General features: G+C 31.1%; 1 protein-coding gene across 1 annotated transcript; it reads right to left on the bottom strand.

Annotated features, from left to right (window-relative positions):
• Nucleotides 1–2,245: 2,245 nt before the first annotated feature.
• LOC145323624 (uncharacterized) lies at nucleotides 2,246–21,095 on the bottom strand. The gene is made up of 12 exons (XM_080166017.1): nucleotides 20,747–21,095; nucleotides 16,927–17,019; nucleotides 9,166–9,208; nucleotides 8,180–8,289; nucleotides 7,607–7,707; nucleotides 5,444–5,548; nucleotides 5,115–5,225; nucleotides 4,647–4,842; nucleotides 4,248–4,346; nucleotides 3,976–4,030; nucleotides 3,640–3,723; nucleotides 2,246–3,222 (listed from the first exon to the last, which is right to left on the bottom strand). The coding sequence occupies exons 1-12, from the start codon at nucleotides 20,800–20,802 to the stop codon at nucleotides 3,172–3,174; spliced, it is 1,104 nt and encodes a 367-aa protein (XP_080022143.1). The 5' UTR covers nucleotides 20,803–21,095; the 3' UTR covers nucleotides 2,246–3,171.
• Between the last annotated feature and the right edge of the window lie 520 nt (nucleotides 21,096–21,615).

Raw genomic sequence — 21,615 nt, 5'->3', positions numbered from 1 at the left:
ATTAACGAAAAAAGCTATCCGTGACGGACGGACGGACGGACGGACGTACGGACGGACGGACCGACCCTAATTATAGAAAAGCTTCGCTTTTAAAAAATAATATGCTTAGGACCTAGGTCATTATTAGATCTTTCTTAACCCAAAGCTAATGTGATATAATTATAAATATACAACTCAATATCATGTATTATAACTAGTAGTTTGTAGACAGTTAAAATTTAGTTTAATAAAATTATTAATTGTATTCTTTATTGACTTCTTGAGATTTTTTATAGGTAGAATATTTACTAATTTAGTCCCGGTAGTTATAGTTGGACAGGAAGATATGGGAATCTAATCCTAGGGACCAAGTATAACACTAAGCTTACCTCAAGGTCAGAAACAACTTATCATTAGTTTTAAACTTTATATTATAGATATGTTTGAAAGGGTGAAAAATAAAGTCGAGCAATTACAAAATAGTATATTGCCATTAATTTATAGCCATTGAGGGAGCGCTTCAATGAACATTACTTTGAAACGTTAATCATGGAGTCCATTTTGATGACAGACATATGAACTTAAAATCACTATATTGATTATGTAGGTTAAGAAGGAAAATTTAATGGAAGAAAAGAACCAGGGACATAAAGTAACATAACAAACCCTTTGAATGCACGACCTTTGACTGGATGTCCTAACTGCATGGTAATAAGTTGCGGCTATATACTGTTATATAGTCATGGAAACAAGGATAAGACAATGGCCGATAAATTGATGTACATCCAGGGTTGTCATTTTGGGCGGGCGGTTTTGGGCCGCCCAATATAAGGTCCCTTTGGGCAGTTTTGGGCACCCCCCTTTTAGGGGGAGAGAAAAAGGGGAGGGGGTTAAAAAAGAGGGGGGGGGGGCGGGCCTATTTCTTGGGTGATATCCTTATACTTAAGTAACAGGATGTGTGTCTGTACCGAAGGATTCGCTAACCGCTGAACCGATCGGGTTCTCCTTAACAGGGTAGCTTCTCATAGGTTCTGGGAAAGTTTATAACTATTTTGGGGGAGGGTACCACCAACCTCCTAAGAGAAATCGCCCCTAGAAAAAAAATTACACTCCCCCAAAAACTTTAAAAATTTTTTTAAAAAATAAAAATAAAAATGGGTGAAGGAAACCCACCCCCCCAAAAAAAAAAATTTATTACCCCCCCCCCCCAAATTTTTTTACTTTTTCTTTTCAAATCTAATATAATAATTGGATTATCAAATAAATTTGACTCTCCCCTCCTCAAGTGCCCCTAGAGACCTCTAGGGCCGTAGCCGCTAGTTAACTATATAAATTAGTAAGCTTTTTTTGTATCTAGAGAAGGATTTCGCTAACTGCTGAACCGATATGGTTCTCCTTTCAAGTGGAGCTTTTATAGGTCCTGAGATGGTTTTAGGCTATACTATTTCTAATAATAAGTCTAGGTATGGTTTTAGGCTATTTTATATCCTTTTTATATGCTTTTTACGACATTTGTCCAAAAAGGGTGCCCAAAACCACTTTTGGGCGCCCAATACCCTTCTGGGCAATTGGGCCGCCCAATATAAAAAAAGTGCCCAATTCGACAACGCTGTGTACATCCCCACTGATGATAAACAGAACCACCCCTTCTGTAGATTAAAATAAGTGGTTAAAACGTTTGGACACTTAAAGAGCCAACTACACAAACTTAATAAAAGGTCCCAGTTGTTATGGCAAAGAAAACGTTAATAAAAAACTTTGGGAACTGGTGTAATAATAATTGGTTTATCGACTAAAAATTTATGCTTCACCATGGTTTTATATGAAAAAACTTTGAAATGTAAAGCATGATGCAATATTATCAAATGCTTTGTTGAGTTCAAAGGACAAAATAAAATAAAAGCATCAAATGCGGCAAATTGTAAAAGTACATAAATTAAACTGTTTAAAATATTACAAGCTACCAACGCCTATTCTAAATATACATTTTTAATCAAAATAATATACTTTTGTGTCAAAGCTTTTAAACAACAGTTTGAACTCATCAAAACATTTGATTATATTGCACTAAATGATGCTAACATTTCAAAGTTTATTTTCATAAAATACTATAGTGAAACTTTACTTTTCAGTCGATAGACCAAATATTAAACATAAACCTAGTAGGTATATTCACTAAAAAAATGCTATGGATCAATGCTGGAAGGTGCTTAGAATCACTTGCTCTTGTTCGTTGATAGTCCCCTTTAAATCAAAAAACAGATAGTTAAACAGAAAATATATTTGAAATAATGTCGTATTCAATTCATAACAAGTTTCTATGAATTTACAAATTCTATCGCGTCAAAAACATATTATTCTATAATTATTATAATTACATAAATATAAAACAGTAGGTAAGTAGTAAGGAATAGCTAACTATTTAATTTAAATACATTACATATTTTAATCTTTTTCTTGTATTTAGAACATTTTTATAACAAATATTTCAAAGTAGAAAAATCTATGAATAATATTTAAACCTTTAAAATGAAAAAGTGATGATTTAAATATAAATTCCTACTTTTACAAGTTGCATTATTTTTAGAGAAAACTGATACAATGGTATATATTATTATTTTTGCTCATATGTTTAGATTTTAGTCAAATGAAAACATAAAAATTTAAACTTACTTAGGAGAATCATTGTATAAATGTCGTAAAATAGTGGGGGATTTTTGATTACGAGATTTTTCATGTTAGCCTCCTCCCACCATTTGGTCTTACTGATGATTAGTTGCTTAAAAAGATTCCATTTCACTAAAATCTGACATATATATTATATATAATAAACCGGTATAAGACATAATAAAATCACAGCATATCAATGTTATTTAGAGGCCTCGCAACATATATGGCATTCTCAGATTAAAATAAAATATAAAATTCCTTAACATGGCATTGGAAGATATTTTTTTTACATATTACCAATATGAACTAGATTTATTGTACCCTGATAGTAAGAACTTATTTACATCTTATTACTTTAAAATCTGACCATTTATAGCGTAATTAACATCTGACAATGTTTATTTCAAAGTTATTTTTCAGGTTAAGGTTAGGTTACTTTTCTGAAGGTAATTCTAGTATATGTAGATGTGAATGAATAATAAAAATTTAATTTTAATACATTTTTACAGAAATATTGATGTTTTAATTGTCCTCCTCAAGCCACCCAACTTCACCTGTAACATCTCTTTCTTCCTGAAATAAAAAATATTTGATTATTAAATAATCCTGCATTGGAATAATAAGAATTAGTTAGGAAGGAAGCTGATAAAACAATATTAACTTTATTAAATCTAAACCACAATGTTTAAAAGCAGAAACTAAGAAAATGAGTACGATTATTTATGACCTACTATTCCATCATGATCTCTTTTTTTTGTGAGAAGGAGGGACATTATTACACTAATCCCTACCAAAGTCTATCGTATTTGTTGGCTTAACAAACTTGGGGACTATAATTGAATTTTGATTGGTTGGTTTATTTTTTGCGTGTTCAAACGTTTCAACCACTAATTGTAATCTACAGAAGGGGTAATTTTGTGCATCATTAATGTACATCAATTTACCGGCCATACTTTTATCCTCTTTAGACCCCTGACACAAAATATACACCTGTTTATGAATGATGTTCTGAATATCAGAGGCCTTTTGAACCTGGTCTTCGGTAACATGAGGACATCCCAACCAAAAACACATCTAACAATAATGTTAATTAGATTTTTGACAGATTTTTCAACAAATAATTGAGTGTGCCATTTTTCTATCTTATATGATTTTATTTTATTAGCAGATAAACTTCCACTTGTAATAGAAAATTAAGTAGATGGGGGAGTCGATCGAAATTTCAATGTTTTAATCCTATTTTGAAGTCTTAGAACATATAACTTTACGGTTAAATAGCATAAGGAACCTACCACCTCTTTTTATAGATATTTAAAATAAAATTACCTTGTTGGTTAATTTACAGGAATTGGGAAGATCTGAAGGTTTCACTTGCTCTAACCTGAAAATAATATACCCATGTTAATTAATCAATTAATAATACAATTTAAAATGATAAACTAAAGGATTATTTGATGAAAAGCACAAGAAAATATTTACCATTTAACCATCAAAGGTTTCTGCTTTATTTAAAAAAAAAGAGAACACTAAGTTTGACTTCACCATAGCATTTGATACTATTTACCTTTAATTTCTAAGAGCGAAAATTCGATGATTACCTGAGTTCTGAGTTGAACTGCCAGGCAGTTCCAGAGGCTGCTGTGTCTGCCAGATGGAGAGCCATATATCCACTATACTCCCTGCAGTACGCACTATACCTAAACAATAAGAAATGTAGTAAGAAACAATTTAAACCAGATTAGTTTTCATGTACATATGATTTAGCCTCTGGAAATTAAAACACTAAAAATCTTAGGTACTACTTTAATCAGAGAACATTTTCAATTAATTTTTATTTCTTTCAGTCAAAATTATTATAACAGTCTCTAAAAAATCTCTAAAATACACCGTTTATAAAACGCTGAAGCACATTAATTTTACACGGAAATTAACAAGCACAGATTTATTTGTTTAAGTTTCATTATTTAAAATACAAGGCTTGTTTAATTATCACTAACCTATTCCAGGTATAATAAGGTGAATGTTCGTCGTCGGTAATCTGAGCGGCCGGTGACAGGTCGGGGTAGTCAATATTTGGCTGGTACACGGTCATGTGACGGACCCCGTGGCGGGCCACCTGCTTGTTGACGCCCAGGGCGCGGGTAGTGCCAAGCACAGTGCAACAGCTGCTCTGGTCAGCAGGGTTGGTACTGCCTAAATTGAATATATTCCGTCAAAATCATGAGTAATGTAAGGCGATGACGTGAGAAATAAACTTTGATTCTTTGTTACACATCAAGCTGACCCGCAATTCTCGTGGAAGCTTACAAATCTAAGATTGACAAAAGGATTCTCACTTCCAGTCCCACTTTGCATCTGAATCCTAACTTCAGAGCATCAGGGCTACAAATAAACAATGTAAGACTTTGATACTTAGGCATTTATCAACAAAATCCTTTGCTTTTATAGATTCTGTTTATGCTTACCTATAGCAGGGGTAGAGGAGGTGGTTGAGGCGCCACAGCAACTGGAAACAGCTGACACTGGTACAGCTGCAGCAGCTAAGGGTAAACAGGAAGCTTCTGGAGAATTCTCAACTGAAAGTCAAATATATATTATATAAAATAAAGGGTAAAACTTTAAATAGGACATGTTTATCTTAACAAATTTTCTATTGGAAAAATTATTGTCAAACCAATAAATCAACTGATTATATTCAATTTTTTTCTTATACAATCCAGTATTATTGATTAGGACCTAGGTGGTTGTTTATATTCTCAATAATTTTTAACCGTAAAATAAATTTGTTACCTACCTTTCTTCAAAGTTTTAGACTTTGTCTTAGCAAATAATTCTGTTCTTGTGACAAGATTCAACAAACTTCCTCCCTGGAATCCATTCTGCAGGCCAAGGTATTTTACTAAAATATAATTAAACTTTGATTGTACAGTCTTTTTCTTTAAGTTCTTGCTAGGTAAGCAGTTTATGAATTGAACTTCTTTGTGGACAAAAGCATTGCATTGCAGATAGTGTCTTCAGGATATTTAGTTTAACCCCATTGCAGGAAGGTAGCCATAAATTACCGGTCTGGCGGTGAGCGAGATATTAGGGACAATCCAGATATAGACAGACGACGTTCTACTTTGTGTTCAAGCTAATTATTCTTTGTATTCATATGTAAAAATGTCATTTTACAGCCCTTTATTCTAAGCCTTGGGAAAGGGGTAAAACTTGCAAGATTATTGAAAAATGTCTTGAGATTATTCTGTACACCTTTAAAAGGAAAGCATCTTGGAATGCAGGCTGGCAGGGATTAGGGACATAGATATGGAAAAATTGAAAAAATCCACCAAAAATACAAATTATGAAAGGATAATTAAGTAGCTAATTTTAGACGAACCCCTACCCATTAGCTTAAAAAATATTCTACTTTCGTTTGTTTTTGACTTTAGGTCAGGTTATATTGGGTACTGTGTAGCCCCGCAGGGTTAGGGCACAGCAGGGGTTAGGCATAGGAAGGAAAAAAATACCCACCTCCAACCTCCAATTTATTTCAAAATAATGGAGGGAGGAAATTGAGGGAAATCACAAAATCTTATTAAATTAATTTTCAGAATAGTTGTCCCCCTTACAGCTACTAAGGGTACAGAGTGACGCAAGTAAAGAGGAAAAAAGCATCATTTAAGTCAAAATAGACATTTCTAAATTAAAGGGTTAAATATTAAAGTAAATTGAGGTCTTTTAAAAACTGCCATTAAAGAAATATGGGCATTACAGAAAAGGATTATTTGTGAGACATATTTTGCCCTGCTAAAAAGCATAAAAAGGCATAAGAGCATAGATGCATGCAAGGATCTGTCTGACTCTTTGAGCTTGGCAATATACATGTATTCAAGGATAAGATTGTCCATAAGTTACATAGTATTCAAACGAAAACACTAAATTAAATAAAAAATGTTAAGTACTGTTACATATATGATTTTTTAAAATAAAAATGCTTGTAAATAATGGGGTTATAAAATGCCTAATTATGCAATATAACATAATAAGGAAAATATAACAGTACATTATACATATCAACCTTTATCAGTAGTAAAGGAATTGGACACTGGTCAGACAATATTTTTAGAGTAGCTGCTATTAACAATATTGTATATATTGCTAGTTTCAATGGCAAGGACAAACTAAAAATTATAAAATTGTTTGCTAGAAGGACACACGCCGCTTGTTATGAAACTAAGGGTATGCATGTTTGCACAAGCTATCCTAAGACGTAGTAGACTCAACTATTATCCATTAATGAATCTACATATTTACTATCCTTGGAACAAAGATGTTGTTTTGACTATGTATGGGAGGTTTATTATGAAATTGAAATTTTTATTATATTTCAATTTTTTCCATCAAAACAAGACCATCTGAAATGTTATCAGTTATCACCTTCTTTGCAAAACATGCAGAAAAATCTCAATAATGAAATAGTGCTTTTTACTTGTGGATAAATTGGAAGAAAATAGCCTTCGTTTGGGTTCCATATAAAATCGTCTTAAAAATTCCTGTTTGGCTAACTTGAACCATATATAAAAAGAATAGGTAGGTATTATTCTCATGTCTTCATTACTTTAAAAATTTAAAAAGGGAAAAGTAGGTTGCGGGTAAAATCCGTAAAGGTGTGTGTTTTAAGGCTTAAAAATAGTAGTAGAACGATAATATTCACTTAATATGTGTATTTCTTATTGAAAAGAACTATAGACAAATTTTTAACATAAATTTTTATCGTTCTACTTCTGTTTTTTACTTAAAACTCACAACGTTTAGGTACGGATTTTACCCGCAACCTACTTTTCCCAAATCTTTAAAATACAAATATGAAGTTTTTATTTTAGAAACACAAAATGCTCTTTGAAGAATAATCCCTAGGAATAATTTTTTTTTATTTGAAGCTTCATTTGTGAAAACACTAGTCACTAAAACTTACTTGCTAATCTGCTGATCCTCTTGATGGACTGTACCTCCATGTCCAGCTGTTTTCTGTTCAGGTAAACCTCAACATCCTCCAGACGGCCACACAGCTCATTGCTAATAAGCAAGACATAAGTACATGGTTTCAAAATAGATAAAGATAGCTAGAGTAAGTGTTTCTTTCAATTTAAAAACATTAAATATTATAATTAAACAAGAATTTAAAGAGCAATTAATTGTTAAAATCAAGAATTAAATATGAGAGAGAAAATTACTAAAACTTTCTACCTACCTAACTTATTTATTAATTTTTTTTGTATTATGACCTACAGACTGACAAAAAAAATTGCATACTGGAGGCTCAAAATTAAAACTATATAAATTGTATTGATTTTGGACTGATGATGTGTGTATTAGCTGCTCATGAAAATTGAAAAGGAAGGATTTTTAGATAAGTACTAATGTTTCAACAAAGAATCGGCAATAGGGTACCTACTCCTAAATTAGGGTTTGCTTTTAAAAAATGTACTAATAATACATCCATATTCACTGACAAAGTAATTATTAGGTAGCTTTTAACTAAAATTACCTATTGATAAGAAGTTTGCTATCAGAGGTACTGTTAATGATCGTATTGATATCTCCGTGTGTATCCAGAGCTTTTATCAATACAGACTCCAACTTCTTTGTATCACATGCCTAAAAACAAAAACATGAATTTGAGAATCTATAAATTTTTTACCACTCAATGTTTGTTTAAACCAATCAATGTTTAATTAAAGATAACGTTTTTAATCTAACGAATGAAAGATCGTAGTTATGAAGTTCAGGAGTGTATAATCTGCATGTGATACCCTGAAGGGGGGGGAGGGGGTAAAAATATATTGGAGAGGAAAAAATAAAGAGTAGGTATTGAAAAGTGAAAACATTATTCCATTTTCTCCTCCTATTTTGCGAAAAAACTAGGAGGGGGGGGGGGGGGGAATATTTTTTAGCAAGGGAAAAAAATTAATCATGTGCGAATGAAGTTTCAGCTTTCTGTGAAAGTCCAAGTCAAAAATTTGTGGTAAAATTGTACTTTCGCCACAAAAGAAAACATATATGCAATGAAAATTTTTAGTAATGACGCTTTTGTAAAAAAAAAGTATATTACATAAAGCATATTACATAATTCCACCTCAAGATTAATATTGCTTACTAGTCATAAGTGCACTGTACTTAGACAGAATACTTAAATAAGTCACAAAACAGTCCACTTTTCCACTTTATATTGGTGAAATGTCAAAACATTAATACTTGTGCTTTTCCACATTTATATAAAAAAGGAATGTTTTATCCACAGAAAAACTATTTTTTATATTAATAAATAAACGTTTTTTGGGTTGTTTTATATACTATTTCAATCTAAATTACTTATTATTATTAGAAATGTTTTTCAAACTAAATTTTGAATGGCGGAAAGTTGAACGCACTAGCCGCAATAATTTGAATTTTGCACAAAAAAAACATTCACTTACAGACTAAAATAATTATAAAGAGGCTTCACTCAAAAAAAAACAAAATAATAATTCTTACCTCTACAACATTTACGCTAAGTTGTGAAGCTCCATATAACTCACTGTTGACATATTATTTTAATACAAATATTTATATTAGTTTTTTGATTAGGTATACATGTTCATACGTCTGTACGTCTTAAATGTTTTTGAGCTTCGCTGCTTATGGATGATGTAATCTTTGTTGTGTTCTTTGTCGTTAAACATAAAATTGTCATAATGTTTTTTTTAAATTAACTTTTAGCTTTCATAAAGATCTCAACGGTCATGAAAACCTGAAAATCTTGAAATATCCAACAAGTTCTATAAAAAAAAATCCACCAAGACAAAATATGAGTCAAAGTGCAGTAGTTTTTATGCTTTTAGAGTTCAAAGTCTAATCTTTAAGTTCCAAAGTTCAAGGAAATGCTAAACTATAAAGTCAAATAAATACAATATTAAAAGGATCTTATCTAATTTTCACGGTAAATTCATTTTATTAAATATGATTATAAAATTGTATACTTTAATCAAATGCTTTAGTAATAGTGCTCATTTTTTCATTATTATTCATAAATACTATTCATAAATAGTCGGATTGGGGGGGAATGCAAAGTCCGTACAATTTTTTAACACATACAGTGCAGTGGGTTGTATTATGATTGTTATTTAAATCAAAATTAGGTATAGGTATTTATAGTTCTGTTGTTTTTAAAATTCTACAAAACAATGAAAGGTATGTGTCTGTTAAAGGAAAAAGCATTCGAGAATTTTTGGCAATTTGACAAGATAACTTTTTTACGTAGATAGTCTCCAAATTGTCGCTTTGTTTTTTGTCATTTTGTATGAGAATGCATAGCTGCTCTTTCATTTACTTACTTTTACTTTTTTTTACAAATATTCTTGAAGTAATGTACCACAATTCCGTACTTAAAAAGTATTGTTCTTGATATAAACAAATAAATAAAAATAATTATGCTTGGCTTGTCAAACAGATATGATCAATAATATAATTTCACATATACATATACATATATTACAATTTTTGCATAAGATATCAAAGTTTATAGTTGTCCTTGTTCTTTTTGTTTACCTACTCTGTTTTTAAAAGTGCTGTGACGGCACATTATACATAAATACATAATTGAATACGCTTGCACTAAATACATCTTTCCATTCAAAAACACATGACTTAAGTAAGATGTCAAACAAAAAGTCGATTTCTATATTTTTGTGGGTAATTTAAATAAGTTCTTGCTTATTGGAAGCCAAGATATTCTTTATTTGGAAACTGAACGTCAGTCACAACATCTGTACGTCAAGTGTTTAGCATTATTCATGAATGATAGAATTGTCTGCTCATTATGAAACTTTGCATGGTTATATTTTGTTTGGTTTTCAATATTTCTATAGCAAAGATATTACATTTTCTTAATACAATACACATGACTAATTAATACCTAGATTGTATAATAAGCATGCGTAACTATGAAGTTAAAACAAACAAAAAAATGCTTTCCCTCATATATAATCTGCGCACAATTTTTGCGTTAAATCCAGTAAATCTGTAGGTACATTATGAGTGTGCAGAAATCTAGCTCAACGCGTAGAATTTCTTGTCATGACGTCAGAGCCTCTCTCAGGTTATATGAGTTAGGGTGTTTATTCAAAAATAAAAAAAACTAGCGGTTACGCCCCCCTAGAAACCTCTAGGGGCACTTAAGGTAGAAGGGGAAAATGTCGACCTCATCCCATTTTAAATTTGAGTTTCAAAAGAGTAAAAAAAATATTTTTTTGGGGGGAAGGGGGTGAAGACTCCCTCCCCAAAAATAGTTTAAAACCTTCCCAGGACCTATAAGAAGCTTCACTGTAAAGGAGAACAATATCGGCTCAGCGGTTAGCGAGATCATTCGGGACAGACAAAAAACGCTTACTACTTTATATAATAGGATGTTCTAAAGGCATTTTTAAAAATCTACCAAGGCTATGAATATTATGGAATAAACTTAATAAATGCTACATTATTAAAAGTGTAAAACGCCTGTCAAGGACCTGGAAGGTTTTCAGCTATTTTCGGAAAGTAGGTTAACCTAATTCTCAAAGAAATTGTTGGGGAAAAGTCAAAAGTCCCAGGAATCACCATAGTCAACAAGGATTTTTTCATTACTCCTCAGTTAATGTTGGATTGAAGTTTTTAAGATGTTTTTTTTTTACTTTTAAAATATAAACATATATATATAATCATATGCTGTACTATGTGAACAGCTGTTTAAGGATAATAGTACATTCCTCAGAATTAATTCTATATTTATATATTGAGAACCTGCTCTATTTTCCTTTCAAAGATTAATAACAAGGATGACTAAATATAAAATAAGTATATCTAGTGTATTTTCGATTTATGGGGAAATATACAGAGGGTAAATAGCAAAAACTAACACAGACAAATATAAAAAAAGTACCTATTTAGAGAAGTTTTATATATAATAGAATTGAAACTTTTATGAATTTTACTGCATACTTACTATTTGTTCGTTTTGTAGGTAAGGGGGGGGGGAAGTTTTGCCACTTTCGCGTAATCCGTGATTATTAGGCTAGGTATTGATGTGAGACTATAGGTTATTTGGGATAAAAGTTTACTTTTGGGTAGTACTTCACGTATATTTAATCATTTTTTGGATAGGTCTCCAGGTTCAGGTGCTGCAGGCTGGAAGGTGGTTTCTGGACAGGTAAAAAAATTTTAAAATTTTTGTTTGAAGAGTTAGAGATCAAATTATAAAACAAAATATGCATCTTTATGGATGTTATTGACATATCAGAAGAAAAAATTAAAATCGGCCTCCAGGTTCAGGTGCTGCAGGCCTCCAGGTCAACTCTGGACAGGTAAAAAATCAAGTTTTTTATTTGAAGAGTTAGAGGTCAACTTATAAAACAGAATATGCATATTTTTTGATATTATTGACATATTTGAAGAAAAAAAATAAAATCGGCCATCAGGTTCAGGTGCTGCAGGCCTCCAGGTCAACTCTGGACAGGTAAAAAAATAAAAAATTTTATTTGAAGAGTTAGAGGTCAACTTATAAAACAGAATATGCATCTTTTTTGATATTATTGACATATTTGAAGAAAACATTAAAATCGGCCTCCAGGTTCAGGTGCTGCAGGCCTCCAGGTCAACTCTGGACAGGTAAAAAATCAAGTTTTTTATTTGGAGAGTTAGAGGTCAACTTATAAAACAGAATATGCATATTTTTTGATGTTATTGACATATTTGAAGAAAAAAATAAAATCGGCCATCAGGTTCAGGTGCTGCAGGCCTCCAGGTCAACTCTGGACAGGTAAAAAAATAAAAAAAATTATTTGAAGAGTTAGAGGTCAACTTATAAATCAGAATATGCATCTTTTTTGATATTATTGACATATTTGAAGAAAACATTAAAATCAGCCTCCAGGTTCAGGTGCTGCAGGCCTCCAGGTCCACTCTGGACAGGTAAAAAATCATTTTTTTTATTTGAAGAGTTAGAGGTCAACTTATAAAACAGAATATGCATCTTTTTTGATATTATTGACATTTTTGAAGTAAACTTAAAATCAGTCTCCAGGTTCAGGTGCTGCAGGCCTCCAGGTCCACTCTGGACATGTAAATAATCAAATTTTTTATTTGAACAGTTAGAGGACAACTTACAAAACAGAATATGCATATTTTTTGATATTATTAACATATTTGAAGAAAAAATTGAAATCGGCCTCCAGGTCCACTCTGGAAAGGTAAAAAATCAAAAAAATTTATTTGAAGAGTTAGAGGTCAACTTATAAAACAGAATATGCTTCTTTTTTATATTACTGACATATTTGAAGAAAAAGTTTAAATCGGACTCCATGTTCAGATCCTGCAGGCCTCCAGGTCCACTCTGGACAGGTAAAAATTAAATCTTTTTATCTAAAAAGTTACAGGTCAACTTATAAAACAAAATATGCATTGTTTTGGATACTTCTTTATATAGACAGTGACACTTTTACCTAGATCCTGGTGAACGCTGGTTGTTGCCGGCTCCAGGTCCTTAAATTCACTATAATATTATATTTTAACCTTATTCTATTTCAAATTCTTTCTTCTAAATTCCAAAATAACAATTTTAGATTTTCACTTGGCCGGCAACAACCAGCGTTTACCAGGATCCAGGTAAAAGTGTCCCTGTCCATATAAAAAAGTATCTATGTATATGATACCTACCATGTTTTAAAACCTCATAAAAGGAAAAAAAATTAGAAAAAAAGCAAAAATACCTGAAAATGAAAGCCTGTAGCACCTAAACTTGAAGGCCTATTTTAATTTTATCTTCAAGTACATTTATTATATCCAAAACAATGCATATTTTGTTTTATAAGTTGACCTGTAACTTTTCAGATAAAAAGATTTAATTTTTACCTGTCCAGAGTGGACCTGGAGGCCTGCAGGATCTGAACATGGAGTCCGATTTTAATTTTTTCTTCAAATATGTCAGTAATATAAAAAAGATGCATATTCTGTTTTGTAAGTTGTCCTCTAACTCTTCAAATAAAAAATTTGATTATTTACATGTCCAGAGTGGACCTGGAGGCCTGCAGCACCTGAACCTGGAGACTGATTTTATGTTTACTTCAAAAATGTCAATAATATCAAAAAAGATGCATATTCTGTTTTATAAGTTGACCTCTAACAATTCAAATAAAAATTTTTTATTTTTTACCTTTCCAGAGTGGACCTGGAGGCCAGCAGCACCTGAACCTGGAGGCTAATTTTAATTTTTTCTTTAAAAATGTCAATATTATAAAAAAGATGCATATTCTGTTTTATAAGTTGACCTCTAACTCTTCAAATAAAAAAAATGATTTTTTACCTGTCCAGAGTGGACCTGGAGGCCTGCAGCACCTGAACCTGGAGGCCGATTTTAATGTTTTCTTCAAATATGTCAAAAATATCAAAAAAGATGCATATTCTGATTTATAAGTTGACCTCTAACTCTTCAAATAATTTTTTTTATTTTTTTACCTGTCCAGAGTTGACCTGGAGGCCTGCAGCACCTGAACCTGATGGCCGATTTTATTTTTTTCTTCATATCAATAACATCAAAAAATATGCATATTCTGTTTTATAAGTTGACCTCTAACTCTTCAAATAAAAAAATTTATTTTTTACCTGTCCAGAGTTGACCTGGAGGCCTGCAGCACCTGAACCTGGAGGCCGATTTTAATGTTTTCTTCAAATATGTCAAAAATATCAAAAAAAGATGCATATTCTGATTTATAAGTTGACCTCTAACTCTTCAAATAAATTTTTTTTATTTTTTTACCTGTCCAGAGTTGACCTGGAGGCCTGCAGCACCTGAACCTGATGGCCGATTTTATTTTTTTCTTCATATCAATAACATCAAAAAATATGCATATTCTGTTTTATAAGTTGACCTCTAACTCTTCAAATAAAAAACTTGATTTTTTACCTGTCCAGAGTTGACCTGGAGGCCTGCAGCACCTGAACCTGGAGGCCGATTTTAATGTTTTCTTCAAATATGTCAATAATATCAAAAAAGATGCATATTCTGTTTTATAAGTTGACCTCTAACTCTTCAAATAAAATTTTTTATTTTTTTACCTGTCCAGAGTTGACCTGGAGGCCTGCAGCACCTGAACCTGATGGCCGATTTTATTTTTTTCTTTAAATATGTCAATAACATCAAAAAATATGCATATTCTGTTTTATAAGTTGACCTCTAACTCTTCAAATAAAAAACTTGATTTTTTACCTGTCCAGAGTTGACCTGGAGGCCTGCAGCACCTGAACCTGGAGGCCGATTTTAATTTTTTCTTCTGATATGTTAATAACATCCATAAAGATGCATATTTTGTTTTATAATTTGATCTCTAACTCTTCAAACAAAAATTTTAAAATTTTTTTACCTGTCCAGAAACCACCTTCCAGCCTGCAGCACCTGAACCTGGAGACCTATCCAAAAAATGATTAAATATACGTGAAGTACTACCCAAAAGTAAACTTTTATCCCAAATAACCTATAGTCTCACATCAATACCTAGCCTAATAATCACGGATTACGCGAAAGTGGCAAAACTTCCCCCCCCCTTATTGTCAGGGAGGGAGGGGACATTGGACTGGTAATTATATTAGTCCTCAAAGTTTTATAATAACGTTTTCTTATTCGTAGACTTAACAACTTTGGAGACTATCATTGAATTTTTATTGGTTGGTGTCCAAACGTTTTCACCACTAATTGCAATCTAAAGTAGAGTTCATTTTGTTTTATCATCATTGGGAATGTACATCAATTTATCGGCTACTGTCTTATCCCTTGAGATCCCTGAATGTTTTTGCTCACACTTCATAATATTTGGTTTTTAAACCTGTACGTAAAAATCTTGTCATACTCAATAATAACTGGAATAATTGGATGTGTCAAATGCAATAAAGACTTAAAAATCTATCAAATATTTTTTCAACTCATAAACGCAGTTGCAATATTCTAGTTTTCTTGACGTAATACGAAATCTAAGTTTTTTTTATTCAAATTACGATTGACTAGAAGTTGAACGTTTGACTGTGTGTATCCGCATGTCAATTAAGATCTTGGAAACCAAGAATTCCATTACATTTAAGTTTTGTGTTTTTAAAAGCGAAGCTTTTCTGTAATTAGGGTCGGTCCGTCCGTCCGAGACAGATAGCTTTTTTTGGTAATTTAGGCATGTTAGAATTGTCCTATCGATTTCAAACTTTGCATGGCGATTCCTGCAGTAGTTAGGTACGATTTAGAAAGCGTAGCAATTCTATAATCATTACCAGAATGTCCGTACGTCCATTATAAACATGTTGATTTTTTACTTTTTTAACAACAAATTTTTATGTGATCTAATTATCCGATTGTTCTGATTTTTGGTATACTGTTTCCTGGGACAACAAAGTACAATATTATAAGCAAAGAAACTCTATAATCAAGTCCTAAATGTCTATAAACATTAAACATATCCTGTGTAAAGAAGTTTTTCAACAAATTTACACACAATTTTTCTTTGTCTCTTATTCATTTATATTCTGATTATTCAGTTCTGACACTATACAAGTGTTAATGTCCGTTTTCCCAACCGTTTCAAAGCTTCGCTTTTATGGATGTTGTCACCCATGTTTTTGTAAAAATTTAAACAGCAAAAACTCGTCTAGACTAAACAAAATTAGTGAAAAAATATTCACGTTCATAGAACATGTGCCTTATCTTGGGGAAAAAATAAAGCTTTTAATTCTTCTTTTGTGTTCATGATTTTTTAAAAATTATGTACATTAGTGTCTTACTCTTTAGGTACCTTTATGTTAGCGTTTGAAAGTTTTTGTGTAATTTAATATTTAAGTATGAACATAATTAGGTATAGGTAGCTTTAATTGCATATTTTTAATATCAATGATTTTATACATTAAGTTTTTATGGCCTTTATCAAAATTATTAAGGTTCGATAAACCACATGTTATTAAATGCTTCCTTCAAAAAGATAGAAGTCTAAATAAATAACTACTGAATGTGAAATAAACGCTCTACTATAAAGATTTTATGTTTTAGTTTCAATTGAACATCTCATATTCCGTTTCTAGGAAGCTATATATAAATTTCTAGATTTATAGGAGGTTTTTAACTATACTAGATATGTAATGCTTCGATACAGTCATCAATTTCCTTTTTTAAATTTACGATATAAAGGAAAAAGCTTCTATATAAATAAAACGCTGTTTACCACAAATATACATTTTGAATTAAACTAATGCCTGAGTCGTTTATGTTCTGAGTGGCAGAGTACTGGATCAGGACATGCAAGGATGACTCTGGAACCACGTTTCAATAAAGCCTCCAATACTGATCTGAAATAAATAGATTCATTATTCATTTTTAAATAGACTAGATAATGGATAATAGAATAAACATAGATATTATGATGATGGAAATTTTTTTTGGCAATTTAAGTTGCTAAAATGGAACTTATTTATTGGTCAGTTCATTCATCCAGTGAAAGGGGAGGGGATGGAGTAAAGAGGGTTGACATATTAGGCATTTTTGGACGAAATGTCATCAAATGTTTTATTGAGTTCAAACTGATGTGACAAAAAAGTAAACCTTTTCCATAAAAAATGTTATTTTAGAAAAAGGGATGGTAACTTGTAATATTGTAAACAGACAGTTTTATAAGTGTACTTTCTTAATCTTCAGCATTTGATTATGTTTAGGCGTGTTATTTTATGTTTATTTTAGAACTCAATAAAACATTTGATAATGATTCGTCAAAAAATGCTTAACATTTCAAAGTTTTGTTAATAGAAAACCATGGTGAAACTTAATATAACATAACCCTAGTATATTCACCAAAAAAAAACATTTAGAATCACTGCTGGAAGGTGCTTAGAATCACTTGCTGTCGTTCGTGGATAATCCCCTTTCGTTCTATTTTATTTTTCATAGGTATTCCTTTTTATTCAAAGGTACAAATGAGTGCTATTTCTCAGGTATAGAAACATACTTTATATATTTGGAATATTGAGTATTTAGTTCACAAACTTATAAATAGGTACTCTCTTATATTAGTGTTTTTTTGTATAGGGCTAAGTCACAGTCTTCTACTGTATATTTGAATTAAAAACTTTCTTCATAAGAAGCAATGATTTAAACAGAATTATGTTACAGACAAAACACTGGACAAACTATATATGTATTGTTCAATCGCTTCTAGTAACTGTACAAATTTCCAAAAAAACCCATGCTTGGGTGAATCAATAGGAATTTTCTTTTGCATAAATAATCTTCCACTAATTTAAATCAAATTCCAAGAAATTTAGGACAAGTTTAAATTGGCAACAAATTGCGCAAATATGTCTGTCAGAAATTCTAATTAGTTCTATGTAATAAGTCAATAAATACGTTTAATCAATGCAAATTTAGTTCATTAACAATTCTTGAATTTATGCTAAAATTATAAAAATAATCTTTGTATAAAACAATATTATGTCTTCATTAATGCTTATTCGCTTTAAAGAAATCTACATAGTTTTCATTATAGATTTTAGAGGAAAGGGAAGGAGGTGGTTATTCAAAACCCCTCCACTCTTTCTCCAAACCCCCTTAAATTTTTACTAGAGGAGGCTAGTAGTTTGATAAATACCTATTTCAAATTATGTTTTAATGAGCAAACTATGTTTATCATCAAAGTATATGTACAAACTACAAACATGATTCAATAGTTCAATTTTCATAAATACTTATCAGTTTAATTTAATAGCGTAACTTCTCTGTGATTTTAACTAAATACTTTTAGTCCTTTCATTATGCTTTTGAGATTTGTGTTTCATTTTGAATGGACAAACTTTAATCTTTCTATTCTTTTTATTTTCTTAAATATGGGTAATTTTGTTCCTTATGAAATCGTTCAGACTTGCACAAACCCCCACCTTACGCCCGGCCCCCAATTCTAACTTAGCAACTTTCAATCAGAGAAAAAAGGGCCAGCAAATGATACAAAAATTTTACATAGATTTTCATATGCACCTTATGTTAATGTAATAATGTATATTCTTAAGAGTTTGACTACTTTACAACTTAGGTATGTCCGTACGTCCATCTGTGTCTTCATCCTAGCAAATTAAATTTCTCTTTAGTCTATTTTCCCCAAAAAGATGTTGAAATGGTTGAAATTGGAATAGCATTGGTATGAATAGATGGAAATTAACTTATAAAACAACCTACAGTGTAAAATGTTACTTGTAAGCTATGATACTTTAAAATATCTTTTTCCTTTTGTTAAAAAAAATCTATTTGTTAAAAGCTAACATTTAACTTATTCCTACACCTCTAATATTTCATGTATATATTGACTCTATAGAGTAAGAGCTTTCTTTTTCCGATGTATTCCTATCTATCTATTCCTTTTATAGATATTTAATCAATGGAAAATTTGCAATACGAAAGATTTTTTGCTCAATAATAACAAGCTATGAAATGTTAAATACTTAGGTACTAGTATTGAAAAAAATTCTAAAATTTCTTTTATACATAATTCTAGGCCCCTAAGGACAATAAAAGTGCAGAGTGTCAGCCCTCATTGTGAAGTACTAACCCCTTGAGACATTTATTGAAGTTTTGTCCAATTTTGTGCCATAGTGTTCGCATTTGTGTAAAATCACGAGACAATTTGTGTTTGTGTGAGTGTCTGAACAATTATGTAAACTTATGTGATGTAAAAACTTGAGGGTGCTTTCATACTAAGTGTCTGTTGAGCACTGTTACACTCCTTCCTTATTTTTGAAGAAAAAAATGAAAAAGGAAATAGTATTTTTTGTCTTACTCCTAAGGACCCTGTGCCTGTGGTGAATTAACCCTAATGGGCCTACCCAGTACCGAATGTAACCTAACCTATCCTGACCTAGATCTGAGTAACAAATAAACAAACAAACGAAAAAATAACCCCACCCACTCATCTTCAATTTATTTCAAAATTCGAGGAAGGAGAGTTAGTTCAGCGCTCAAAAAGATACTTTATGTGAAATATCCAGATAAAGATATTATTAAAAAGAGATATGTCTATAGTTCTACACAGCCTTAAATGTTGTAATATGACAAGCGTAGGAAAAAAGTACTAATAGAAATTGTCTTAATTTATATCAAATTAAAATGAAAAAATTTAATTTTGATTAAGATACTGGAAAATATATGATATTAAAAAAGCCCTTTCATTAAAAATAAAAAAAATCATTCACATACCTAGCAAATTTAAATCTTATCTTTAAAAATCAGTTGCTATGTCCCTCAATATAAAATGCATTGTTATATGGAAATTTCCGTAGAATGGATAGTTAGATAACAGGCCATTAAGTATCTCAGATTCTCTTTTTTTATTACAGGGAGGATATATTAAAGCTCATTATAAGTAACTACGACAATTTTTAAGCGTAGCAACTGTTCAACTACAAGGTATCCGTGTGTTTGTAGGATTACACTTAACTATGTCTTTTTAAAAGAACATTACTACTTTTAAAACTACTAGAAATACATAAACTGTTTAAAGCATACCGTTGATCAATTTGGTAAATAAAGCAATATTTATATTAACAAAAATACAAACAATTCAAATATGGAAATTAAATTAAGATTATGCCTATCTATTTTAAGTTTAGATAAGCACGGCTTAATTTTCATTAATTTGGCTTCGTTAAGAATTATTGCAAAAGATTATCATGCACTTCTTATAAGAATATATTAGGTATTACTTATTAATTAATATCATACGTAGATTTTTAATCATATCAACTACAGTATAACGTGTATATTTATAAAAGGTGTAATCCTTCGATCCGAGGAATGGACCATAAATTAATTTAATTTCAATTTCTAAAACTACCGTATTGTAAAAAGAACCTGAGAGTGGCCATAACCCCTTGGGAGTCCAAGCTCTAGTCTTCTACCTCTTACTCAGCCTACCCTAGCCTAAAATAAGCTTTAAAATATTTTCTTCCTGAGTAAGTTTTTTTTGTGGAACTTTTACAACAGATTATGGAACAAATAAATTATAGAGTAGCTGCGCTACTTTAGATAAACTCTTACCTTGTGAAGCCTCTTGGTGTGCCAATAACCAAACATATTTGATTTCTTGGAAACATTTTGATATGCTGCTAGTGTATTCAATGTCTTTGGTTTATCACAAATATATAATTCTGTCACTTTATGCAATTTAAACTGTGTTTAAGTGCATCAAATTGCTAAAGAACTGAGCGTTTAAAAACAAAACTGCTCCTTCTTATAAGCACGTAATATGCACGGCACCTTAGGGTTAAGTTATTAAGAACGTTCACTCACTGCTAAGTAATGGGGGATGTGTGCTGTTTGTGTTGAGATAAAGGGAAGGAGAGGGAGGAATGAGGAAAGGATTAGGGCAGAGAGTCGGATTTATCTAGTTTACATATTGGAATCAACATTATTTTGTACTTTACGCATGTTTACACAAAATTAATCCTAATATTGTTAAAGATAAGAATGGAAAACCAGATATTATTAGAAATTTTTCACTACTCCTTCTTATGAATATTTTTTTAATAAACGCATCTCTTCAATTCAATAGTTTGTACGGCACTTAAGAACTATTCCACCAATTAAAAATTTACATTCTTGTAACGATTAAGCATAATCTTTAATCTAAAAGTCAGCACGTCTATTTAAAACATGTTGACCTAGCTTTTCTTGACATCAATTTTTATATGATAATTTTTTTTTTTTTTGAAAGCAACGATTTAATTCCAAGATGATAAGAAATTAGAATACCCTGAATTTTTAGGCATACTTTAACATCGATTTTTTTTGTTTAGACTTCTGTATCTTCAAAATTATATTATCTGTATTCTTACTTTGGTCCTATTGTCTAATTTGTTGTTAAATTCAATAGATGCTGTCATCCTTATGAGTTTTAAGCATGAAAA

Source organism: Acartia tonsa, chromosome 7 (genome assembly GCF_053477335.1).
Source record: "Acartia tonsa isolate MP-2025a chromosome 7, ASM5347733v1, whole genome shotgun sequence".
Taxonomy (NCBI): domain Eukaryota; kingdom Metazoa; phylum Arthropoda; class Copepoda; order Calanoida; family Acartiidae; genus Acartia; species Acartia tonsa.
This window is presented reverse-complemented; position numbering and strand designations above follow the sequence as displayed.